The sequence below is a fragment of the Nannizzia gypsea genome, genomic scaffold (genome assembly GCF_000150975.2).
Source record: "Nannizzia gypsea CBS 118893 supercont1.1 genomic scaffold, whole genome shotgun sequence".
Taxonomy (NCBI): Eukaryota; Fungi; Ascomycota; class Eurotiomycetes; order Onygenales; family Arthrodermataceae; genus Nannizzia; species Nannizzia gypsea.
In genome coordinates, this window is record NW_003345201.1 from 1038857 (window position 1) to 1057212 (window position 18356).

An 18356-nucleotide genomic window follows, 5' to 3' on the forward strand; every position below is an offset into this window, starting at 1 on the left:
GATGGGTCTGGAAGCAGTGTATATAACGCTTAGGCCGTACAATATTCTAGTTCGGGGCGCTGTACTTTATCTCCTGTCCAAGCATCAAGACCTATTGTTCTTAAAAGGTACTGCCAATGGCGGGCTAACACTGTATTATAGTAGGAGTGGAGTGGATTATTGGAAGCCGGATCGATTATATAAATTCAAGACCGCCTCGTTCACGAACTGCTCGTGGTATTCGTCCCTTCTCAGGCAGGCTCGAAAATAGAGGCCTTGAATCGTTTAACTCCCTAGTAACAAGTTAGATAGAGCATTTAGGCACCCGAGGCTGGTGAATTTAGCTAGGAACAATTAAATATGCCCAGAGTTGGTCAGGCATTAACTCACCCACGGTATCGCATCCGACACAAATGTAGCCGGACGCATAGAACAAAAGACAACTTAACGAAACAACTTCCGGGAGTTCCTGGACAAGAGAAATCGAATTTCGTGTCAGCGAAAGTGAAATTATTTGATTAGATCAGCATATAACTATCACGTGCCAGGCAGATGCAAAGATCTGATAAGATTGAACTTTAAAGTTCATTGTTCAAACGTTAAAAAGAGGGCAGCATTTATATTTCAACGTCAGACAAGCAAACAAGACACTGCTGGATTCATTCACGAATTAACTAACTACATTATAGGTTGAGTGACGAGGTTATCGCAAAACAGTCAAGGAATGGTGCAACCGAACCGGCTAATAAAGAGTATAAACGAAAACAGGGTATAAGGCTAAAAACAACAGCAGAAAAACAGACAAGGGAAAATTCGTCCGGCCAGCAATTAATATTAAGGCCGCCGAGTATTGCAAAGCAATTTGCAAGATTTGCGAGAGTTATAATTCAATGATTCACGATGCAACGCTTCTCATATTTCTCATTCGGGAAACTTGAAACCATCCCGAATTGGTGGTGTTGAAACTGAAGTTTTGGTTGCCCATGCCTTGAGAGATATAAGCACGATCTCCCATGCCATGGCAAGGGCAGTGACTCCCATCCCAATCGTGAATACAATCATCGCATTGACATCATAGTATTCCATGGCTGCAACAACATCTGCGGTCTGTATTACCAAGTTAGCAGGTTTCCGTTGACTAATTCATAATCCACGAATCATTGGAACGGAAGAAAGGTGCAATACGGGGGTATGCATACACTTAGCATGAACACAAGTCCACCTGAAATAAGGCAGAATGAGGTGACCAGCTCCGAAGGCGGCCGGGAAGGAAGAATCGAGCTTGGTGGGTTGATGTAGAGTAGAATATATGTGACAGCGCGTGCTAATGAGAATCCCACTAGGAGCATACCCCACTGTTTATGAACCATAGTCGACACCATACTATGTTGGTGATGGGAGCTCATCATCAAGCCTAAAAGCAAGATTATTGTTGCAGGCATAGGGTTGAGAGATACCCCTTGGGACCTGGGCGGCCTCCATTCGTCAGTACCTGATGCGTACTCTTTGTCAAGATAAATTGGAGGTGGTCCCAAAGCAGTCATATTTATCCAATCACGAACCCGGCGAGATTCAGCAAGCATCCCGCACTGATTGATAATAGTCAGCCCAAGCGTTACGATCATAGCCTGAAACAGAGCGGAGAACCTACCAAGCCGCCACCAAAAAACATGATAGTTATCGAGACATGCTCGAGGTCATGGGCCGTCCATGGGCCTCCCCAACCCCCAAGATGCTCTAAGAACATATTGCTGGCCCCATACAAGAAAATAACGAATGATTCCGTGAACTCTGCGGTGGGTATTTTTGCTTTCCATGCCCCTACTATGGCACGTGATGGCTTAATATTCCACGCCCATCCGAAGTCTGCGAAACAACCAAGCCACCGACCAAGAGTCAAGAATCCATACCACATGAAAATCCCACCCTTGATGAAATGCGCGAGTCCGTTAAATATTTGTCGTCCACGCTATATGGCCCGCACCTGTTAGCTAACAAATATCCGCGTAATCTGGATGGATGGCATAACTTACGAAAATTCCAGTATACACAACAGCACCAGAGGTAAGGGCGACAAACCCGAGGATAAGGATTGTTCTCTCAACGATTGTGTGGATTGTACTCAATGCACTGAGTACACGCCGCGAAGTCAGCTGTGGGATTCTGACTTTCAAATATCTATCGAGCGACCCAAATGAAGACAGACGCCGAGAGCTAGGCTTATTGTTTGTCTCGAGATTTGGCATTCCAATTTCCTCAGCTTCTTGTCTGTCATGTTCAAAGGAGCTGCATCGGCTACGGGGTGAATAAGTGTGCTCTTCACTGCCTTGGCCGCTGTCTGCAGACCATCGGTGTTGCCTATTGGTATCCTGGGAATAGGGGCCGGCTCCGCCCAATTGAGTGTTAACGGAAAGGAATGCAATTCTCTCATAGGCCTTATCTTGTGTATGGTCTCTGCTGCTGGAGTACGCGAGGAGTAGGCCCATCACAGCCTCCGCAACCATGACCCATGTGGCCACCCATCCTATCTTGTTATGCACATTATTTTCATAGAGATCTGGAGTTTGATTACTGTATATGAGACCGCATAATACAGCAACAGCGTTGACAATCAAGAAACCAAACTGTGTTGGCAACGCGAATCGGGACTTAGCTACACTAAACACGATGCCTGTGCACCAAGAACAAAATCCAATCGTTAGCTGCATGCTGGGTTCTCCTACACGTCATGAGATTGTGATAATCGTGGATCTCTTACCGACTGGGAGGATGACGACCCAAGCTATAGCCATCAACACGATATGAGCTAGGATCGTCCCCGAATGTTTCTGGTATTTAAAATAGCTCATCAGATGGGCTGTGTCTCCGACAGCCGCGGTCGCTGTCGCTGCGGCGGCTGACGCTACAGATGATGCTGCTTCATTCGATACCGTCATATCCATTGATTCATGGCTAACACCATGCGATATTGCACCCACTACCGTCGCGAAAAGCAGTAGCAAGGAAACATAGGAAGCGTGGTTCGAAAGTTGATGCGGCAACATCGGGATGAACAGCTCGAACGAGATCACCCCAATTCCACAGGTAAGAACGTTTTCTAAGAAGGGTCCCTGCCGTAAACGGAGCCTGGTAGGACTATTTATATAAACACAGTTTGAAACTGCAAGAGTGAAGCTCGCAGGTTATGATATTCAGAGAAGGAGCCTGATACTCAGGGACGGAAGCAAACGGGCATGAGGAAAGCACGGAGGAGACGGAAGCAGCGTTGGGGGCGGGTCGGCCATGCGTTTTGTTATCAACTATTTAAATGTGCCGCCTTGCCCGACATTTGGTTTCTTCATGAAGATCAAGCAAGCTGACAAACCCCTCGAAACGGTCGGCCGCCGGAAGCAGAGGATCCCAGAAGAAAGGCCCCAGCTTCGGCGATGTTCTACCTGACTTTATGACGAAATGTGGTTGGAGAACCTTAACTCAGTGCTTAGGGTTGATGTGCATGATAGGCGGGCCAGGCCATGTACGAAGTACGAAGTACGAGACGCCCTTGTCCAAGCTATCGAGCCTGGCGACCGCATTTTCCTGACGAGTCACCAGACAATGACTCACGTAAGATGTTGCGTCTTGCGCCGTCTGACCATATATATCCCTCTTGAGGAGGATGCTTCGCCATTTCACCGCTGGAAGGACGAGGCCTCGTGAAGCGCAGACTATACATATGCATGCCTTCAGCTGAATCACTTCGAGGTGGCACCGTGGTTGCTCATTTCTCCACAAGAAAGGGTGGGGAACAACATGGAAGTGGGAAGAAAAAAGCAAAGATGACCCTCTCGCTGCTCTCTTTGCAAGGCTCACAAACGCCTTATTTCCACCGCTGATATTTATATTTAAGCGACCAGCCAAGGAGAAACCCTTCAAATGGATGCCTCGAGCAGAGTATGCCTATAGTATTCCTGTCCGAAGGGAGGGTAGGGGTTGATGTGACTCGAACGGAGGAGTTGTGGGTGGTGAGCCGTGCTCTCCGGATGGCCGGGATAGTCCTCCCATAATTTTTGCATGAACTATGCGACTTGGGCCGGACGAAAATGACCGACACTCCGAGGGCATTTTTTTATTTCAGAGCAAGTGAGGTATCTCAAAGGTATTTTTTCACGTGCTCCAGGCGAGAAAGTGACCCAAGCAGTACGGAGTACTTGATTGCTTTTGTCTTTGGTCCCGCTTATCTAGCCGGCGCATCCGCCAGCATTATTAATTTTATACGCAGCAGCCCGAATGCGAAACAACTCAGGCCTCTAACTAATACGTCAGCTATAGCGGACATCCTACCCGTATTATTGCCTACCTGCTGAGGGTCTCATCGAATCTTCCTGCTGACCGTCTAATAGCTCTCGCTTGTGGTGCGGAGTTAAACCCCAAGTATCCCTTCTTGTTCTCCGACTTCAGCACATAACCAAAGATTATTTGCATATTATCCACATGACAGATACGGAGCTAATAAGTTGGAGCCCGGATACACGGAATTTGCTTTGCAATGTTTCTTCCGTCAAATCCGAACTTTCCTCTAACTACCGTTAACTACCTTATGCATGGGTATGACAGTGCGTAACAGGTGTGTGTATGAGCCGTGCTAGGCGTGTGTCTGAAATGAATTGAGTACTCGAAACAGCCGCGCCCTGCTGGACATGTATTATATGCTGGTATGCATATGGCTTCCTCAGACCCCATATTAGACAGAGAACTGAACTTGCACTAAATCTTCTAAACACGCATGCTATCAGGAGCTTCCGCGCTCCATTGGCAACATTTAACAGTTCCTAATATCAGACATCAATCGGTTAAGGAGACCGTGAAAAAAGCTGCTTCCTCCTCTGATTGGACCGAGGAAGCTTGTTTGACCAGTAGCTTGACCGTTCACTAACTAATTAGTTGCTGGCACATTTGCTGGAAAATAAATCAATGTTGCCCAGGCGCCGTTTGCTAATGGCGCAGCTAACGAACTAACTAGAGCTGGCGATTTTAACAGTAACGGCACTCTGGTGTCATTAACTGGATCGCCAGCCATGCGTTTCTGGCTACTGGATTGTGTTTGCTCTTTCAATTTATGAGTGTGCAAAAAAAAAAAAAAAAAAGCCCCACGAGTGAGGAGGAAGACGAAGAAGAAGGCTGACGCCAGCAGGACAATTACGACTCACAAGTCTTGTCGGCTTCTTGCAGAAGCAATCATCACTACTTGCTACTCGCATAAAGGGAGAAAGTGTCTTAACCTGCTAGTTATATTACCCCTCCTGTGCGCTTGTCTCCCGACGTGCCCCAGTTAAACGATCATATAAGCCAGGTCATACCTCCAGAGCCTACTTTCGCCCAAACTTGCCGCGATACAGAGGCAATTAGTGTTATTTTATTGCCTGCAGGTTACCGGAACTATAACTAATCTTTCCAATAATAGTCGTTGATCTCAAAAACCCAATTCCAAATATCCCTAGTACTTTTGATTACTCAGTGTAAAAGCATAGGGAACCTAACTACTGAGATCAATAGCCTATGGAACCGCTATCTCTACATCCGTTTCCTACTTATATCCCCTTCTATCTTTACAAATTGTGGACAGCAAAGTTTGCCAGCAAAATTCACACAGAGCATTTCAAATTCCTCTTTGGTACTGTGTCGTTCAGTAGAAACCTCAAAATTTACAGTGAGATCAGTGATATACTCTGCTTTATATAGCTATACATCTCTAACCATACTAGTCTTATATAAATGACTACAATACTGATTTTTTATCTTTAGAGCTACTAGTTACGCTATCTATGTCTATACAGAAAGGGAGGTGGGAACAGTGGCATATAAGGAAATGACCTAATGCTAAACTTAGATGTTGGAAATATATGAAAATATAGTTACCGTACAGCCCAGTGTACTCATTTGAATTACCGTATCGAGTTTGATCAAGGAATATGGAGCTGCAAATAGGAGAATGCCCCCGTAAGCTTGTCATCCTCCTTGCAAACACATGGCCTCTGGCCTTTGCGGCATTGAACTAGAGACGACGTTGTTCACGATTTCGTAGGATATACGGAGTATTTCTGAGGACTTTGGCTTCAATCAGCCGGCTAATAACAAACTATGCAGTTCCGGGTTGGAGGCTCGACGAGAGTTTTTTAAAGTGGAATTTTGAGTTTAGCGGCCCGCTCGGAAATTCTTTATCCCTTTTTGAAGATTATGTTACGTAATCAAGATAATCACCTAACTCGTCAGGCCAACAAGCTGACTTTGCGTTACAACAACCATCAGTGTTAATCTAATTCTATGCATGCTGTCTATACTATATAATGTGATAACAAGATCAAATACCCGGCTGACCGAACCCCTTTCCCCCCATGAAGGCCACGCGTCAGATCTTTTATACTAAACATGATTCACTTGCTGGAGCCTTTGTCCAATCCAGCCTTGAAGCATCTACTGGGATGGAATGCATTCAGAAGTAAAACTGAAATCACCACGAACACGCTCTCCATCCCGATGAACAGCCCCTCATTGGATAAAAGTGGTCCGTCCCATCCTTCAGATAATTCCGCAATTCGATAGATACTTCGTATGTATATGCAAACCGTCGACCCAGCCAATGCCAATAGAAAGAGCTTGAACTGTGAGGATGAACGAAGGTGGGAGTAATTTGAATCGAGTGCTGCATTCCCCAAGGCACGAATGCGGCGTTGGGTACGAAGGGCGAAGTCAGCAGCCAGGGCCATGAATATTGTCAGAGTAACGACCTGAATGACCAGGCCAGCCACCATGATGTCTTTTCCTAAGTCAGCTTGCGTCCGGTCGTCGTCCCCTGCTGTGCTGGCAATGCCACCGCCGGCACCTTGGAGAGCCAGCGCAAGAATATCACAAGGGATGAAGATTCTGGGATACCACCGTGGGCGTATTCGGGAATTCTCGGGGCCAAAAGCAGTCACGATCCGGGACAAAGTGAGGTATATGCCAGCGGCAAGGAACGCAGGCGCAAGTGTAAGGCAGCATATTTGTATCATGAATGGAATCTAGCTCATTTCGGTCAGCAACCCATTTTTTTTACACCTTTCAATCGTACGGAGACGCATTGAAGAAGAAAAGGATTTGGTGATGATGATACCTGTTTCCATGGATTATCCCACATTAGAATTCTGCCGACATATCCAATCGTCTCGCCTATGGTCCCCAAGACCATGGCAACAGTGAAACCAACAAATCGTCTCGTTGCTATCCCTTGGATGAGGAAGATGACAGCTGAGATAAAAAACAGTGCCGTAAAGATTGTATTTGCGGGCAATGACGGACGGTATTTGTACCACGAGAGAGAGATGTCACATAAGCTAAAGGTGCATAACTCTCTATCAAAAATCTCATCGCGTCTCGCAATGGCTGTGATAGCTGAAATGACACTAGCCATATTGAAGCAGAATATATAGAAGATTCAAAAATAAAGTGTTAATTGTGTTTGGAGAGACAGCTTCTGTTATCTAGACAGGATAATGAGTTTCCCTCCATGGTTCTACCTCTCTAGTATATATACTCCATTGCTCCGTTTGATATCAGCTCCCCTGAAACAAGTATTCCTCCGCTCCGCGAGCTAGTACAGAAATCACTTTACAGAACAACACGAATTTTCGGGGCGATGTGACGGATGGCAATGCCCCTTCGGTGAGCCCCTGCATCAGTACTAGATGCGCTGTTATTCGATGGGCCAGAGTGTTTCGGTATGGATGATGTAGTCGTCGGTTAGGCTAGGACTGAATGAGGATATGTGAATGCCCCTACGCCGAATTTCCAGGGTAGTTAAATTTGGAAGCTAACGTATGCTCTTTCGTGGCTGCCCTGGCTCATTCTCAGAATGGGAAGGAGAGCGATCCAGCAAGTTCGAATGTATGATGGGAGCTCGTATAGAAGGCTTCAACATTCTTCTCCTATGGTTATTGGTTCAGAACCCGAAGGATCTAGGCCCATTGGTCAATGACGAGCGACTCCATCCCAGCCTAAATCCTTCAATGACCGGTTACGTATGTACATCGATCAATTGTTCAGCCTCAAAGGCAATAAACAATAAACGTAATATATTATTACTGCAACTGGAGATTCTAGCTTAACGGCAATGGTATGCGAAAGCTCGCATAGCATACTAAAAATATAATGCCCGGAAGCCCGAAACTAGTAACAAACTTGGAGTTTCTATCTATTGCAATTGGCCGCCAAGACCTAACTACTAGTTAACACTTATCAAATTTCACAAGAACATTGAAATTGTCCGTGTCGAATTTTTGGCCTGAGACCCTCGTGCTGGATTGGTGGCATGTGCGCAGAATGTCCTCTGTGTATGATCCAAGAACAGGACAAGGTATTTCAAACCAGGAATCCCTCTACTGAACCGTTAGTTTCTTCCTTTGAAAGAAAGGGAAATCAAGAAGAAAGAAACCCCTGCCGGTGCATGTCGTCACTCACATCATTGCAGAAAAAAATACCACTATCCCAAGAACAGCTGACCCGAGCGCATGATCGATTTCGAACCCTGCAGTGCGAAGCTTGCGGGACACGTTCGAGGTAGGCAATACCATCTTCGATCTTCCTGCGCCATGCTCTCTCGGCGCCACTGGGGTCACAGATGATATGGCCCTTATGTTATTTTTTCGTTAGATCATAGGGTTTATTCTCAAGTCGTTTAAATCATTGAGCAAGTAGTACTCACAGGCGACCTTTTCTCCAAACTAGGGCTGACACTGAGAGATTGGGTATCTGGGGCGGCAGGGAAATCCTCCGGCCGATAGCTGGGGTTTAACGCGAGAATTTGGCGAAAGATTTCTTCAATAGTGCCCTCAAGAGTCACATTATCGCCGCCTGGTACGATTGGGCCCTCGTATATCATTGGGCTCATACTGAACGATTCCTCGGCGAAGTTTGCTGAAACCTGTAGAAGTTAGACTGTGTTTCTTGTTTAAATAGGCATCTGCTTGAAGGCGTTACCAGGAAGACCGCAAAGGTAAATGCAAGTAAGAGACTCTTCATAACGGCCATATTTTCATAAGCAGAGGTTAAATGTCAGGGTATATTTGAGTTTGGGTTTTCGATGAAGTTGAATTGAAGGCACATGGTATTGTGGTAGGAAGCGGCATTCTCTCTTATAGTCGTTCAGCAAGAATCGTGTCTTCGCAAATTCGCCCTTTATGTTCTACATTTCGCAGTAAGTTGTGTTGTGTTCATGCGTCTACAGCTATCTGTCCCTTCCTCATGTTTCCATAATAGACCCATTCAAAAGGTGTATATGAATGAGTTTCTATGAAACCCATTATTTATGGTTGAACACTATCTGCTTTGAGGTCAGACAGAAGAGCGAATTCATTGCTTCGCAGTAACACGGGAATGGACACCCCACTAGAGTCAAATACAGCTTGCCTGCCGCCATCTGCGATCGGGCTCCTGGTGATAAAGCAGGGTTCAATTAACCCGATCTTCTGCATATATTGAGGACACTCTTCTAGAGGCGCGGGTACCATCGCGCATCAAACATTGGGTATATTTTTGTTGTATGAATCCATTTGTTATTAAGGGCAGCCCTAACGTTACGCAAACTCTCATTGCAGGCACTACCGCACTCTCACATCCAAAGATTCATACAGCGAACGGATGACTTGTTTCTTTGAATGAAATGATATTCCTTAAAGAGCTGCATCAAACGCCAGAATTGAGATGTTCAGATGTTGCAGGAAAGAAAAGCAAAAACGGAGGAACACGGATATATTGTTAAATATCTTGGCATCCGCAGGCCTGTCACGTGAAAGAAGCAGCGCCCCGACTTTATCAACCGTAGATCAAGATAGGAGAAAGAAAGATAGAGAGTTGCAGGAGCAAGAGAGAATCGGCCTTCACTCCCAGATCGTACTTGAGATATACATATGGGACTCAGTGGAGGTGTTCCATGAACGGCTAGTCCCTCATGGCACTGATATGTACGTATAAACTGCCATTGACCATGTGAGAAAGAATCTCAGCTAACCAAACTGTCATTATGACAATATTAGCAACGCTGGTCGCGAAACTCCGCCATGACCCACGGCCACTGTACAAGCTCCCGCCCTATATATCGGTACTCCTTATTCTGGTTGGCGCGATTTGGCTCCTACTCCTTCCCCTGAACGAATACTCGCGAGAAACATACATCTCGGAAAATGCTCTACTCCCTGGCCAAGTACACACGTACTTTGCGGGCAGCGAGCAGAATATATTCCGCGCATACAGACAAGAGCTTGATACTGTGAAGGACCTTGATTATAGCTTGTATGTAAAGCTACCAGCCATCTTAAAGTCGGAGGAAACTCTCGTCAATTAAGGAATACCAGAACTAATTTATTATACAGGGTGTCAGAAAAGCTCCAGTCAGTGTTTCGAGAATCAGGGCTGAAAGTTGCTACACAGAACTACGAATATCAATCTTCTGGGAATGTATACACTGGTCAAAACGTTTACAGCGTTATCCATGCCCCGCGTGGGGATGGCACCGAAGCCATGGTGCTCATAGCAGCCTGGAAGACCGTTGATGGGGAGCTCAACCTCCACGGCGTTGCTCTAGCATTGACGCTGGCAAGATACTTTAAGCGTCTGTCCCCCAACCTATTGATGGGTGCTCAAAATGTACGTTATTAACCTATATTGATTGAAATAGGGTGGTCTTTGTGGTCAAAGGATATCATATTCCTAATCACGCCAGATAGCAAGTCAGGAGCGCAAGCCTGGGTCGATGCTTACCACGATATGCATCCACCCTCTGTTCAACCATTACCACTGAAAAGCGGCGCTATACAAGGTGCCATTGCATTTGAACATCCTCAGAACCACAGATTCGAGTCCCTTCACATTCTGTACGACGGTGTGAATGGGCAACTGCCGAATCTTGATTTGTTCAATACCGCCATTGCTGTTGCTCGCGGTCAGATGGGTATCCCAGTTGACCTGCAGCACGTATGGAATCATGACAATAAATACCAGAAACGCCTCCAGACCATGCTTAAAGGCATGATTCGCCAAGGACTAGGCCATGCCGCTGGAGTCCATAGCAGTTTCATCCCCTACCATATCGACGCTATCACGTTTCAGACCATTGGTCTGGATGGGAAGATGAAATGGCTTTGGGAAGATCCATCGAGGGCCTTGTCCGCAGTATCAACAATCTCCTGGAGCATTTCCATCAAAGCTTCTTCTTTTACCTACTTATGCACACTAAACGCTTCGTCAGCATAGGAACCTATCTTCCTAGTGCAATGCTAATTGCAGGGAATTTTACCATTATGGCAATCGGCCTCTGGCTCAAAAGTGGACGCCGGCCCTCAGATGCAGCCCCAGAAACACATCTCATCGCTCTAGATAGCAAATCAGGGGAAGGAAAACAAAATGACGCTACAACCACTATTGATGGGGTCAACAGAGCTGTAGAAAGGCACCTGTCACTGCCATTGGCTCTGGTACTGGGGTTACATTTCTTAGGGGCCGTTCCATTATACGCTTTCAACAGCCTTCCCCATAATGTATGTGTATCCATATTATACCGGACAACTGTACTTTCGGGCCAGCTAACAAGCTTGTTCTAGCTCCTATCCTATGCGGCGTACCTTTTTGCCGTAGCGAACGTCGCCATTCCCCTCGTCATTTCTGTCCTTGTTGTTCACTTCCTACGGCCAACAACCCAACAATTCATCCTTACTAAATCATTTTCTCTTGTCCTATTGGGATTATTTCTCTCTGCTCTCGCAACACTCAACTTCTCGTTGTCTCTCCTCCTCGGCCTCGTCTGCACACCCCTGACTTTCATTGGCTACATGGAATCCCCTTCAGCTCAAAGGAGAGAGCCCAAAACTAAGTTGCAGGCGGAAGAGGAAAGTGACGCGCGGACTCTACTCATGATAAAAACTGTGTTTGGCATATTGCTCCTTAACATTCTCTCCCCGACTGCTTTGCTCTTTGGTATATGTACAGCCTACAACGTCCCTGTCGAGTTTGTTCTGTCTGAAGCAGCATTTGGATGGAATGTCTGGGGAATGTGGACACAAGTTGCGGTTTGGTGCATATGGTGGCCAGCATGGCTGGTGGGCTGTGTGTTACACTTCTCCTCTATCCTATGATAACTAGAAGAACCAATAAAATGGTTAATAATACATATATACGAATTTAAAGTATTCTTTTACCAGAAACGTTCAGTAAGTAATTGTTATAGTTGATAATTGTTTTCCGGTGTGTAACTTAGAAGCACACCAGGCCACTGCATTTGGCCCTAAAATGGCAATGTCATTGCATGCGCAGTTGATATTGAAACGTTCAATTTGACCAGATGGCCTCAGCTATGCCAAAAAAAGAAAAAAGCTTGCAGCATTTCTACGTTGCCTAGAAGATAATACCCACGAGAATTCATTCATGGGATTATTGATAGCGCGCCAAAAGTGGCTGCGAGTCCCAGATTTCTTCCCTTCGGTGGAAAGCAGACATATAAATCTTAGAGGAGCGGGGTGATTGGATATGTGTAAAGAGTCGAGTAAGTAAAGTTACATATTTTGGAATGTTAACATTAGACATGGGAATCAACAGAGCTGTGATATTTTGGTATGCATATCACTCAATATCAAGCCAGGCCTCCATGGTGGGCCATGTGAGCATAATGTGCCCTAGTACCTTGAGTACAATGGGATAGCTAGAAGAAAGATCCATTCCATTAGTATGTTTGATTAACGTCGGTAACATTGAATTCTTTGGTCTATTCCCCAGTAGGACGCAGTTTAAAGTACACGACTGTTGACCATGAGGATAGAAATCCTTTTATGCAGCCCAGACGTCTTTCCCTACACTTTCAATCCAGTGGCCGAGCTGGTTAACACCAGCATCCCATTCACGTAGTCTCGTGCGCATTCCCTCAATCTGAGTCATGTCTAGAACCTTTGGTTGCACCCAGTGGACGTGTGCTATTTGCGCAACTTGGTCAATTGTCCCCTTCAAGAGACCGAGACTGAGGGCCTTCATAATTAGATGCTCGATTTCATTAGGTTGAACTTTTGTCTCCTCTGATATGGTAGCAAAGGTCATGCTTCTGTTGTGAGGTGGTCGGCGGAAGACCATCTCAGTAAGTGCGGCAAGGGATATTTTCTGATATAAAAATACCTTATGCTGCTGAAGCAATTGATTCTTATCCATGTTGACAGCCAGCACATCATACGCACTCAGATCACCTCGGTTGAAGGCCATAAGCAAGTCTCGAAGCCAGGCATGAGGAGTGCCCTTTAGCTCATCGAGGACAGGGTGAAGTAGTAATTCGCCAAAATTGTATATGGTATCAGAAACTAGTGCAGCAACACTTAGGTCGTATGCTCTAGCAACTCGATGTTCTGGCGCCAAAGATTGCAAATCAATGCACGCTAGATATAGAAGGGCATTTTTGTAGTATGAAGCAAATTCAAGCTTGGCCTGTGATATAGTTTGTCAGCAAAAATATACCTTCCTAAAAGCAGAGTTGCCACTACTTACATGATAGTAGTCTGCGTTGACTTTGTAAAACGCTGCGTGTACTACATTCTCGACTGAGTCAAACATGTCTAGCACTGCCTGCGAAGCATCAAGATCCTTTCGAGCTCCCTCAAAGTCCTTCAGCCGTAGTTTAACGCTAGCAACATCCGCAATCGCATACACATGGGCATCTTTTGACTCAGGCTTATCAACTTTGCTGGCTAACGAAGCTAAGAAGGATAGTCGTTCTTGGTCGTCTAGCAAACAACGTTTGTTAGCAGTCAATCGAACCTAGCCAAAATGTCAAGAAAACGGTCCCACGAACCACCGCATTGTGTTGATGCCATTAGCCCCAGCGTCACGAACTTCAACTGATTTATCTTGTCTGCGAAGGTAAGGATGAAGTTTTTGAAGAATGACAGCCTCTGAGGCGCACTCTCTGGTAGACAGAAATACTCTATCAGAGCATTTGTGAGCTGATGCCATAGCTTTCGTTCCCAAAAGTCTTCAACTTGTAAAAGTAGTGACTGGGATTCATCGAGAGCTTCCCCTCGTTTCTCCGCAAGGAAATCTGGGATCTTGTCAACCTGCATGGTGACCGGTGGTGGGTTTGGCGGAACGGCCGTCGGAGAACGAGAATGAGCAGAAGGGGTCGCGGCGAGGAAAGGACTAGTGATGGTCGAGTGTGGATAGCTGTTCTGGTGGCTGTTAAGAGGTTTTGCTGTCCCTGATATCGCTATCAAAACAGCCGGAAGGAGATAGTTGTTTGTTGCGGCGTTCGAGCAAGGCCGAAACGATGTTGGAGATCAAGAGCTTGAGTGGCCCCTGCGCTCAACCGTACAAGCTTTGATGAGTAAGCTATGCTTAGTCATAAATCGTCCCCAAACTCTCTTTTTAGACTTTACCCAGACATCAAGTCAATAAACCACAACTCGATATCAACATGCATCATTCCGTGCTCTTTTGATAATAAGAGGCAGGACTGTCACCGGAATGCAAGCGGCTGCCTTGATTCTGATAGCCTTGTCCAAGCAGACATCTGACTAGGGCTGACGTATCCCAGGATCTTCAAAAAATGTATCCGAGAATGTGTCCGAGAATGTGGCCGAGGCGCTTTTACACTCTACAACGTAGAGCACCCATTCGTGAAGAACGCTGGCGTGACTCATTGGCGTTGGATATGGAAGTTAAAAGTATCCAGTGATAATGTGGAGATGCCCGAGCTGGCAAGAACTATATAAATAACGACTTCGAACCATGTATTGGGCTATTTCATTCAAAGAACATTTTCCATACATCTGCAGAACGAACATCTTATTATCACTGATTTGGGTTAACTATTGGACTACAAAGATACCACATACAATGTCGAATGTAGCTGCGACAAACGAGGCACATTTTAAGTGAGAATCCTAAAGTTTACCACTGCTTAACACCATATCAAAGGAAAGTCACGACACTGACCATACATTAGTGCCTCTGCTTCAACATATGAAAGCCGTTTTGCAGAGGCCCTTCGAATTATCGGCAATGAGGTTGGAGAACGTTCTGGATGGATTTGCCCTCGATGGGCCGATATGACCGGCAATGCCAAATCGTTCAGGATGCTTGATTACGCATGCGGTGCAGGGTCCATGACTCGAGTATGATGTCTTGGTTACTCCATACATCGATTTGAAATGATACTAATCACATATATAGGCATTACTGTCTCATGTTTCAGAGGTCATTGGAATCGATATCTCCCAAAACATGGTTGAAGAATATAACAAGAACATTACTGCTCTGGGGTTACCAGCAGACAAAATGTTTGCTAAGAAGGGAAACCTGTTGTCAGAGAAGCCCTCGGAGGAATTCTCAGAGCCGGAGTATTTCAATTTCGATCTCGTCATCATCGGCTTTGCTCTTCATCACTTTGAGTCCCCAGCCTTTGCAATGAAGAGGCTTGTTGAGAGACTGGCGCCTGGGGGAATTTTGGTTGTGTTGGACTTCACCGAACACACCCTCAAAGTCGAAGAAGGGGTCACAGCATCTGGCTTTGGCCCTGGCTTAAGACGGCAGTTTGAGGACGCTGGCGTAGGAGACGAGTTTGATTATGTGATACCAGATAGGGGAGTGATGCACGGAAAGCCCCCCAAGGAGTTGCGGTATTTTCTCGCTCGTGGAGAACGACCGAAGAGCACCACACTACAGAGCTAGCTATTTAGAAGCGTCCTGCCTTGTCCAACACCGATGATTTTTGAGATGATTAGTTAGCTATTAAACCCTCTCCTACTGGTCTGATAATCTCCTCCCTGCCGATCTTCTCCCTAGTTTCATCATCCATAAAACGTAGAGCTGTTACTCCAAGCTTCGCTGGAAATCACATTTCTAGAAAGTGATTTTCACGATCTAGTTGTCGTTCTTAATTATCTCTGCACATTTCTCGCCAATTCCGTACGCTGGCATCTGGTTGTGTCCTCCGTGCAACGTGGGCATGACACTGCAGTCCGCAACTCTCAAACCAGTAACGCCTCGTACGCGCAGTTTCTCGTCGAGAACTGCATTTGGATTACCCGATTTACCCATGGCACAAGTTCCACCAGGGTGATAACCTATTTCAGGCTGAATAAGTATAACAATACAACTAATGTGGAGTAACAGCTGCCATCACTTACAGGTTGTGCCATGCTCCTTGACATAGGGTATCCATTCATCCCTGGTCTTGAAGGTATGATGCTTAAGCTCTGGAGGCCAAGAACCCTTAATGATATCCTTCGTTCCAAGTCCCTCGGTCAGAATCTCATTACCAAACCTGCACGCCTCAGTGATAACCAACATATCAAGCGGATCATCAAGGTAGTTGCAGTCTACTGCAGGTGGATCAAGAGGGTCTGTTGATTTCAGTGTCACAGAGCCGCGAGATCTAGGGCCAAAGAGCTCTGCAATAAAGGAGAATGTGTGGCTATTTGTTGGGTAGATATTGTAGTGCTTCGGCCCACCATAGCATTCAGTATTGAACAGCTCGATATTTGGTTGGCATGGAGCGAGTCCCATCGGGTCTCTCCCTTCCTCACGGGGTGCATTTTTCCAGGCTGGCACGTCTGCTAGGAGATCGTCGACACGAGCAAAAGCAAATGATCCAAAGGGGAACGAGGACAAGAATCCCGACTTGCGTTCTTTCCACTCAGCGTAAGACTTTTCAAAGGCGCCCTTGTGATAGACAAGGTGGTCGCTTGTTAGGCCTTCTTCAGTCTCGTAAAAGATAGCTACAATCTAATGATGGTTTAGCGGTGGCTTGAAAGCTGGTTGGGGATCGGCGGGTGACAGATATATAACTACAAGAGTATATATTTCCATTTTTTTTTCCCGCCCAAAGCGTGGTAGTACAACTTACAAGATGGTCCATTAGATTCTTGCCAACCCCGGGGAGGTTGATCTTGCAAGGGATGCCGTGCTTATCGAGTTCTTCTTTTGGCCCGATTCCAGATCGCATGAGAATAGCTGGGCTGCAATAGGCACCGCCACTAATGATAACCTCCCGCGTTGCGTAGAAGGTCTGACGTGAGTTGTCAACGGTTGAGATGGCTGCGACTCCTGTAGCCTTCAAACTGCCGTCATGAGGCTCGACGATGACCTTGTCAACAGAGGTATTGCACAAAATAGTTACGTTTTCTTTGCGGTTGCCTTTGGTGAGATAGTCAGCAGCTATTGAACGGAGCCCCTTATGCACAGTCCTCACAACATGGCCACATCCATGGGACACTTCGCCAGTTGAGAATAAGTCTCCCTTGTATGGGATGCCCTTGGAAACGAACGAATCCAGAATCCGTTTTGATATAGGGGCAAGATCGTGGGGCTCAGTGTGGATCGGCCCGGAAGTTCCATGAGCACCTTCCACGCTTTCCAGCCATGGCTTCGGATGGTATGTTTCCGCCTTGCGCATGTGTCAATCAGCGTCAATTTTTCTCTCATCTCCCGCTTCCACCCTATCACTCTTGTCCTCCTTGAAGGTAAAAGGACTGGGGACGGCACACCTTTGACATGCACTTGAAAAATTCCTCTCCGCTCCAGCCTTCAAGACCCCAATCATCATAGTCTTGCTTGCATCCGCGGATGCACAGAGTACCGTTACATCCACTGCAGCCACCAAGGAATCGTCCTCTACTTAGCTTGATTTCCCTACCATCCACACCCGGCATTGGTTTGGTGATGATATTCCAGTCCGTTTCCGAGTCGAAGTTGTTCAACCAGCTAGGACTTCCTGTTAGTACGCAGACATAACTGTCTTAAGATCGCGAACGGGTCTGTATACCCTCCCACCATGTGGACATTTTCTAAATCTGCACTATCTGGTCCAGCTTCGAGGACTAAGATCTTGAGGTTGGGATCCTCTGCAAGCCGCCCAGCGACAACACAGCCTGAAGTGCCTCCCCTAGACATACATATGTCAATACTTTTCCGGACAAAGACAAAGTTACCAATACCAATGGCCTCGCCGCTTACCCGCATATGATATAGTCGTAAGTCGCACTCATGGCTACCGAGCACTTCGTCGTTCTCTTCGGTCTTTTTATTTTCAAACCGTAAGATTAATGTTAATGGCGTCTGATTCCGCAAATTTGGCGGGATATGTGAAGATGCACAGGCTCTGGGAGCGATTGAATGACTGAAAACCCGGTCCTCACCCCGCCAGCTCAGCGAACCCACTCTAAGGTCTCTCTCGGCTACATGACATTATTGGCCAGCCAGCTGCTCTCAGAGCGCTGTCAGTTCTTCCCGTGTGCGAGGAATTTATGGTACCCCAGAAAGGGTCCCATAGAACTATCGGAACTAGTAGAGGGAGATCGACGGCTTTTCCACGCTACTGTCGTGATGCAGCTTGTGAC

The 18356-nt window shown here is 46.3% G+C and overlaps 7 protein-coding genes across 7 annotated transcripts; 2 read left to right on the plus strand and 5 right to left on the minus strand.

The window, feature by feature from the left end:
* Window positions 1-900: 900 nt before the first annotated feature.
* On the minus strand, window positions 901-2921 carry MGYG_00372 (integral membrane protein; the record flags this gene model as incomplete). Its single annotated transcript, XM_003176237.1, has 5 exons — window positions 901-1086; window positions 1179-1568; window positions 1631-1948; window positions 2013-2650; window positions 2738-2921. 5 exons carry the CDS (start codon window positions 2919-2921, stop codon window positions 901-903), a joined length of 1716 nt encoding a protein of 571 aa, XP_003176285.1.
* A 3468-nt stretch (window positions 2922-6389) lies between these two features.
* MGYG_00373 (hypothetical protein) lies at window positions 6390-7405 on the minus strand (the record flags this gene model as incomplete). Its single annotated transcript, XM_003176238.1, has 2 exons — window positions 6390-7016; window positions 7109-7405. 2 exons carry the CDS (start codon window positions 7403-7405, stop codon window positions 6390-6392), a joined length of 924 nt encoding a protein of 307 aa, XP_003176286.1.
* Window positions 7406-8219: 814 nt separating this feature from the next.
* MGYG_00374 (hypothetical protein) lies at window positions 8220-9021 on the minus strand (the record flags this gene model as incomplete). Its single annotated transcript, XM_003176239.1, has 4 exons — window positions 8220-8369; window positions 8452-8622; window positions 8696-8914; window positions 8971-9021. 4 exons carry the CDS (start codon window positions 9019-9021, stop codon window positions 8220-8222), a joined length of 591 nt encoding a protein of 196 aa, XP_003176287.1.
* Window positions 9022-10012: 991 nt separating this feature from the next.
* On the plus strand, window positions 10013-12119 carry MGYG_00375 (GPI transamidase component GAA1; the record flags this gene model as incomplete). The annotated part of the gene is made up of 5 exons (XM_003176240.1): window positions 10013-10281; window positions 10362-10600; window positions 10667-11153; window positions 11237-11525; window positions 11589-12119. 5 exons carry the CDS (start codon window positions 10013-10015, stop codon window positions 12117-12119), a joined length of 1815 nt encoding a protein of 604 aa, XP_003176288.1.
* Window positions 12120-12807: 688 nt separating this feature from the next.
* MGYG_00376 (26S proteasome non-ATPase regulatory subunit 13) lies at window positions 12808-14081 on the minus strand (the record flags this gene model as incomplete). Its single annotated transcript, XM_003176241.1, has 3 exons — window positions 12808-13449; window positions 13510-13745; window positions 13814-14081. The coding sequence occupies 3 exons, from the start codon at window positions 14079-14081 to the stop codon at window positions 12808-12810; spliced, it is 1146 nt and encodes a 381-aa protein (XP_003176289.1).
* Window positions 14082-14853: 772 nt separating this feature from the next.
* MGYG_00377 (hypothetical protein) lies at window positions 14854-15687 on the plus strand (the record flags this gene model as incomplete). Its single annotated transcript, XM_003176242.1, has 3 exons — window positions 14854-14891; window positions 14963-15131; window positions 15190-15687. The coding sequence occupies 3 exons, from the start codon at window positions 14854-14856 to the stop codon at window positions 15685-15687; spliced, it is 705 nt and encodes a 234-aa protein (XP_003176290.1).
* Window positions 15688-15879: 192 nt separating this feature from the next.
* Window positions 15880-18005, minus strand: MGYG_00378 (choline dehydrogenase; the record flags this gene model as incomplete). The annotated part of the gene is made up of 6 exons (XM_003176243.1): window positions 15880-16082; window positions 16146-16743; window positions 16865-17404; window positions 17505-17721; window positions 17783-17902; window positions 17974-18005. The coding sequence occupies 6 exons, from the start codon at window positions 18003-18005 to the stop codon at window positions 15880-15882; spliced, it is 1710 nt and encodes a 569-aa protein (XP_003176291.1).
* Window positions 18006-18356: the final 351 nt, after the last annotated feature.